General features: G+C 32.9%; 1 protein-coding gene across 1 annotated transcript; it reads left to right on the top strand.

Moving 5' to 3' along the window:
- The first annotated feature begins 2,290 nt into the window (after window positions 1-2,290).
- On the top strand, window positions 2,291-6,899 carry LOC125808121 (uncharacterized). Its single transcript, XM_049487869.1, has 5 exons — window positions 2,291-2,489; window positions 2,902-3,007; window positions 6,165-6,236; window positions 6,311-6,516; window positions 6,633-6,899. Exons 1-5 carry the CDS (start codon window positions 2,380-2,382, stop codon window positions 6,724-6,726), a joined length of 588 nt encoding a protein of 195 aa, XP_049343826.1. The 5' UTR covers window positions 2,291-2,379; the 3' UTR covers window positions 6,727-6,899.
- Window positions 6,900-7,592: the final 693 nt, after the last annotated feature.

The following is a 7,592-nucleotide window of genomic DNA, read 5'->3' as shown; positions in this document are numbered from 1 at the left end:
CTCCTCAAGAGAATCAAGATCCTCAAGTGAATCAATCTCCTCAAGCTAATCAAGCTCCGGTTAATCCTCTGGCTACGTTGGATGTGAAAGTTAGGTTGACTCTTCTAATGTTGTCTCAAGTCGTAACAACTCAAACCCAAGCTAGGACAACCCAAGCCAATTGGGATGTTAGGGCACATGTGTCACGACCCAGGGGTACCCCCTAGACGTAAGGGGTTGCATACAAGCCCTTAGCATATCCTGAACATAAGATATTAGAAAATACGAGAAAATTTAAAACTTATTTAAAACCATACAATCGAAAACATTTTCTGAAGCAAACGAAAGTCTTTACTAAATCTTTGTCTCAAACCATCTAACATAATACTTGAATAAAACTCTTGGGACGTAGCCCATACAAAGTCTAAAACATAAAGAAATGACATAAATGAATATAATGGGTTTGTCCTCGAAGCTATGAGGACTCACCAATTCTTCAACTCTTCTTGATCCTTTGAAACCTGGCCTTTAAAGCAACTCAATCTCCTCAACCCTACATTTGATTAGAATGTAGTCAAAATCCGTTAGTACAAAATGTACCAAGTATGAAAGCTAGCACAACATCATAAGAGCATCTCAAAATGGTTAGTCAACATAAGACATAAGCATAAGAGATAATAACATATTCATAGCATAATCATCATAGTCACATCATGGTCTCCAACATAAGCATCATATAAACATAAGTCAACATTATCAAATGTGTCTTGTCATGAAGGTAAATAACTTTTGTCCTTGTTTAACAACTGCTCTGAAGTTACTACATAATCTCTTAAAATTGTCATGATCTGTATTATTGCCAAACTCGAATAACATTATATCATTTACATAAGATAGATGATTAGTTATGGGGTTCCATCAGTGGAGGCCAAATCCTTTTATGTCCTCCTTTTCATTGAGATTATTTAAGTAACTTTAATAACTATGACGAAGAAGTTAGGTGAGAAAGGGTCTCCTTACTTATGTCCCCTTATTAAATGAAAGAAACCATGTAATTGATCATTGATCAACACTGAATATCTGTTAGCTCACACCTATCTCTATACATGTCAATGATAACTTCTAAGAAAAACCCAAATTTCCTTGATACTATTGTTAAAAACATCCAGTGAACCTGTCATATGCCTTACCTATATTAAATTTCACTACTACATTGATATTTTTATTTCTTAAATGAAAATGAATAATCATAATTATCTCATCTGCTAGTAGATCCTTTTCAATAATACTTATCCTTGTCACAAAATTTAACTAAATTTGAGAGACAATAATACGCAAAATCTCTATTATCCTCTTATGCAACATTCTTGATACCAACTTATTAGTGAAATTGCTTAAATCAACAGTCCTGAGCTCTCAGGTCTTTGAATTCTTGAACATTCTCCTTATTAGCGATCAGACAAGGTTGGTATGAGTGATGTATTTTGATAGCTTTTGTCCAGAAGGATATAATGTATCACAATGTATCTCATGTAGTTGGTACATTTGAAAATAAAAACTGTGAAAGAGAACGCAATACTATTTATACCTTATATTTCATTATATCAATTTCTCAAATTCTTGAGTCAGATTCTATTATTCTAACTTTATATTTATTTTTCATTAAAATTTGTATTGTTTACATTCTTATTTCATAAGATTTGCATACATTCTATCATCTCCAAATTTCACTTATAAGATTACATTAAATATATTATTGTTATTCAGTTTCAATAAATTCATTACACAAAATGAATTAAAAGCTCGTCCTATGATATTGTATTGTTGCTTTAAACACAATGTTAGTTTGAATTTTATTTTATTATATTGTTTAAATGCATCGTCAGATAACAATGAAAAATTTCATTTTATATAACGACCGATTCGGTGTGATGAAGTCATAACCTTACTATTTTTTCTCGTTATTCATTTATTATTTAATATAATAATTCTATTACATACTGTACCCTACATTTTCCTAATAGCTCTACCCCTTATTATTCTATTTTTCTTATAGATTTTATCATTAAAAATTATTGAGATGTGAGATCATGTAACAACGGAGAATAATATAATCTAAGTAAATAATATAATACAATACAATATAATAAAATATGATATATTACGAAATAATACTTAACAATTATTCACACAGATGCAGCAATCCCATTTTATTTTTAATAAAAAAAATAGTTTGCAATGCGTCATTGGAATTGAAAAGAATATTTGGTAGTATTCGGGAAGGTTGTAGAAAGGGTTCTTTTTAATGTAAAAAAAAAGAAAAAGAAGGTAGAGTGTGCGTTTCTTCTTCAAAAGACGAGAGTTGTGATTGTGTGTACAATTGACTTGTGAAACGCAAAGATGGCGGTGAATCCTCAACTATTTCCGAATGGGATGCCGGTGCCTTTCCTGAATGAACTCTTCGTCTTGGCCAGAGATGGCGTCGACTTTGAGGTCGACAAGATCCCCGGGTAACCCCTTCTCATTTTATTTTTTATTTTTTATTGATTGTGAGTATATCTCATCTCACTTGAAGGAAGGAAGGGGCTGAGGGATGTTGTGAGACCTGATGTTTTGGATGAGTATACCCCTTTTTATATCTTCTTTGGATACACAGTTTTAGCTGTAGGCCCGAAATAGGTTATTGTTGTTCGTTTCTCATGTATTGTTGTTCTACCACCATTTTTTGGAAAATAAACAATACCATAAATCCATTTGTCATGCTTTAATACTATGTACATCCTTTGTTAATCAGTGGAGAATTTGGTGGGTGTTGTAGAATCAGCATCAACACACACCTAGTGCATCACCTTCTCTCTTCTTTTTGTATTTCCTCTTCTTCCTTGCTTTTATGTTTCTCTTAATTTTACTATTTGCTGGCAGAGTAGGAGCAGTAAAAGCAAAGGGAACACTCTATTTATCCAACATTCGGATGGTCTTTGTTTCAATTAAGCCTGTCGAAAACTTCATTGCATTTGACATGCCCCTGGTATGTATCAACCATTGGTGTTTAGTTGTAAGTAGCATATGCTTTACAATTCTGATTCGTCCTGTTTGCCATTTATTCATCATTGTTTTAGATTACTTCATAGTACAAAGGTTGAGACAAATGAATTTGGTTCTTATCAAATAGGCAAATGGCTTTGGTTAGTAGAGAACATTTGTCTTCTTTTGTTGTTATCTTGAACATGTTGAGAATTTGGGTGAAGCTGCTTTTGCACTACAGATCTTCTTTATTATCTTGTTTTCTTTGTGAATTGTTAATTTGCTAATCAACCTATGTTACTTGGACCTCCAAAAATGCACCTACACCCGTGTTATGTCTTCCAGAATTGCACCACTTTTTGAGGATCCGACACACTAGCATATTTGAAGAGCCCGAGCAACATAGAACTCAACAATTTGTGGGTTGGGTTAGGAGGTATGAAATAGGAAATGAATGGCGTGACAATGATTGCTCATGAATGATGTTAATATGTCTTAATAGACCAAGAAATTAAAAGACGCTATCTGGACACTTGCATAGTTGTAGGTGCCAGGTGTGTCAACTGTCAACCATCAAATAGTTTTTTACAACGAATGAATAAGATATCCTGGTGAAAAATTGCTTTAGTGCTATCTAGAAGCACTATTCTTCATTTCTTCCACTAATGATTTACATGTGAAAAGCAAAAAGCTCAAAGTATTTTCCCGAAAAAGATACTGAACATTTTAATTTTTTAATTGTTTATTTGTTGTAGCTTGATTCATTTTGATGTCTACAAAATACCTCAATAAGAGATATGAATGGTTATATGTGATACTCCCTCCATTCCAATTAATGTATTGGTGATGGGGCACAATGTTCAAGGAAGAAAGGAGGAAGATGTTGGAACTTGTGATCTAAAATAAGCAATAGATATTTGTATGATTATAAATCATTTCATTAAGAGTAAAATAGACATTTTAAATTGTTATTAAATATAAAAAGACCATTCTCTTTGGGACAGACTAAAAAGAAAAGAGTGACACATAGGGTAAATTTACCCAATTTTGATTCTGGGTGAATCCCGCCGATCAAGAAAATGAGGAATTATCACCAATTAGCTAAGCCTAAGCCTAAGCCAAATACTTTACAAAAAGAAGTGGACTAAAACTGAAGAAAGAGAATCTAATCTTAGAAGCACCCAAGGGTGTGGCCTAGTGGTTAATGAAATTGGTGGAGACATGAGGTCACTAGTTCTAATCACAGTAGCAACAAAACACTAGATGATTTCTTTTCATTTGTTGTAGCCTTGGTGGGAGGTATCTAATCTAATCTAAGGAAGCAAATTAAGTTGATCAATGGCTAACAAGTAAAGGAATCCAAGGGATTTCAAAGCCTAGGATTTTAATTAACTCAAGTCTAATCCAATGCATCGTGTAAACCTCACCAATTAATCCCAAGTCAATTTAATTACCCTTGAAAACCAATTACCTAGTTACCGCAACTACTCAATCCTTGATTACCCAATAGCTGTTCTCTTCATCAATCGTGAGCCCAACTTAGTTTATTATTTCTAATCTAACCAAGTTGCATTAAGCATATTTTAACTTTTGGCTACAAGAGTGAAGGATTAGCCCTAACCTCAATAGTGGACTAGGATTAGTTGACCCTCAATTAACCCAGAGTCTTGTCAATTAATCCATGTCCAAACCTAACTCCCTTCCCCAAGGTGAATTATCTTACTAGGATATGTCATAGGGTTGATCACTCTCTTTAGAAAAAGGGAAAGCTACAAAGCACAAGTGTAATCAAACAGGCAAAAGGCCCATTCATAAATAGCAAGATAATATTCAATACAGAAGTCCAAGAAGTAAATCAAAAACTGTCAGTGAAAATTATGCGTAAAATCATGTCCTAAATCTGAAACTACATCAACTAAACCAAATATTTGATTACAATACTAGGAATTAAAGAAAACTAGTAAATTTCATTCTTACATTTAGAAATACTTAAACAAAAGCATCCAATCTTCAATCGCATGGTGTTTGGTTGTTGAATCCTTGCTATTTAAGCTTAAAATTTAGCCAAAGATGACTAAAGTTACAACACATTGTTTTATTTATACCATAACAACTTAATAATACTTGATGAAAGTGGGTATATGGTGCCTGCCTTTTGCGTTTGATTTTCGCTAATAGCGAAATCTTGTTCAAATTTGCATTTTTCTGAATTTTCGATTGAGCATCGCTTTTAGCGATTCGGCTTATGCCAATGGCGTTCCAGAACCACTTAGCTTCACCAGCGGTGATTCTGAACTTATGAATGGAAGTTGGCCAAATTTTTGCTGCTCAATGGACCATATCTATCTTAGTGGTTTAGAATGGTGATTAGAAATTTCCTTAGCTTTTAGCACTTCTCTTATTACGAAAAAACCTGCACATTTGTGGCTCTTCTTGATCAATTTCTTCATTATTTCCATCTCAACTCCAAATAAATTGCAACCTGAAATCATGCAACTTATATAAGAATCTAGCCATATTCATTTACTTAGATGAAAAAACTCACTTAAAGATGCAAATAAGTTGTTCAATTCCAACTTATTGATTTCTGTCTATTAAGGTTATATGAGGTTACTGGTGTTCTCTCTGCATTTCACCATTAATTGGCTATACTTCTGTTATGGTTCATGACTACTCTTCCCAATTAATTTGCGGATGGTTGGTTGGTTGTTGCATCACAAGCATCTTTTGTCAATGACGAGAATGTAATTTTACATTGGGGCATCTTGTGGGTTCGTGAATTATATTTTTCTTATGTCAGGAAGTTCTAGTCCTTTCTCTTTGGTTCTATTCATTAGAATTTTCAACTTAGTCTTGCTTCTCATGTGGGGTCTATCACTGTTGTTACTTGTCTGCTATACAAACTAGATTTTGTTACATCTTGCTGTCTTGAGGAATATCTTCTTTTTTTTTAAAAATAAAATAATTGTGCCTGTCCATGTTGGATGGGTCTACATCCATGTATTCCTTGTTTGGAAGACTGATAAACTCTTTCCTGCTATAGCTTTTGTGTTGTCATATGATTTTAGTTTTGAAGTAATGAAACATTTGATATACTGAACTCCAAAAAGAAAGAATTATATGAAATTTGAAGTGCGACTTAAATTGGCGTTATTTTGCAGCTTTTTGTCCATGGCGAAAAATTCAACCAACCAATATTTTTCTGTAATAATATATCCGGACATGTGGATCCAGTAAGTTGAATACATTGATTTGCTTATTCATGTACTATTTGCCTCCCCCGACTGATTCTGCCCTACAATTACAGGTTATACCAGAAAATGAAAACAGGGCCTTGTACTCCACTCACTCATTCAAGATCTTGTTCAAAGAAGGTGGTTGTGGAACTTTTATTCCTCTATTTTTCAATTTAATTGCCTCAGTGAGACGATACCACCAACAGTCGAGGGAAGAAGCTAGAGTAGATCCTCTTCAAGCAGCACAAACTCCCGTGGATGAGATGATGAGACATGCGTATGTCACTTTATTTTCCCCCATTCAAAATAGACATCAGTACTAACAATTTTCTCAATAAACTGCTTAGTTATACATATGTTGTGATCTCTTTGATGATTTGTTATGTCTTGCAGTTATGTGGATCCTAATGATCCAACAAGAATTTTCTTGCAGCAGCCTAGTACAGAATCTCAACTCAGGCGTCGAACATACCAGTCAACCAGCTGAAAATCTATCTAGTTTTCTTGTTTCCAGTTGATTGTTATTTCGACATGTGCAGATTCTCGTCTCTCTTTCCAACAAAGTGACCAACTATGTGTGTGATGCCTATACTTGTATTCCTAGATGTTTGAAGGGATTAAAGACCACTTTACGTGTGTACAAATACCCAGTATTATTTATTTTGGTCCTGATTGGCTTTATATTTTCCCTTAAAAAAATATTACTTCTTCTATCTTTTGTATGACACTAGGTATAATGCTTGAGAAAAGAGAATAGATATTTGTGGTTTAATATAACTCTTTACATATTTATGTGGTCATAAATTTTTTTAGAATAAAAGGCGAACAAGTATAGTTAAGTTGTTTGAAAGATCAAAAAGGAAAATATTAGTAAGGGGTTAAATATTGATTATACTTCAATAATTCAAGTTTGATTATTTATACTTCACAGAGTTATTGGTCTTTTGAAACGTGTGGTACGTTTAACGCGAACAGCAATGCATTCATCATATGTTCGAGACATGAACAAATTTTACAAGTTTAGAAATTGTTATGGTGCAACAAAAAAAAAAATGTTATAAAGAAATAAGATATTTTTACTAAATAAAGTAAAGATAATGAATTATCGAATTTATCACATATTATATAATTATAGTGCAACATTAACATTTTAAAAATATTTCAAGTTGTTAATTATTGTGATTTATAGTACTTTTTACATATATTTTGAATAGTATTTATTATTCCCTATGTTACAATTTATGTGGATACAATCCAAGAATCGATCAAATTTTATATGGTTAAAATGTATTTCAAGTTGTTATTTATTGTGATTTGTAGTGCTTTTTACGTCACTTTCAAATAATTATGTTA

Source organism: Solanum verrucosum, unplaced genomic scaffold (genome assembly GCF_900185275.1).
Source record: "Solanum verrucosum unplaced genomic scaffold, falcon-dt-bn FXZP01000412.1, whole genome shotgun sequence".
In the NCBI taxonomy this organism is placed as follows: domain Eukaryota; kingdom Viridiplantae; phylum Streptophyta; class Magnoliopsida; order Solanales; family Solanaceae; genus Solanum; species Solanum verrucosum.
This window is presented reverse-complemented; position numbering and strand designations above follow the sequence as displayed.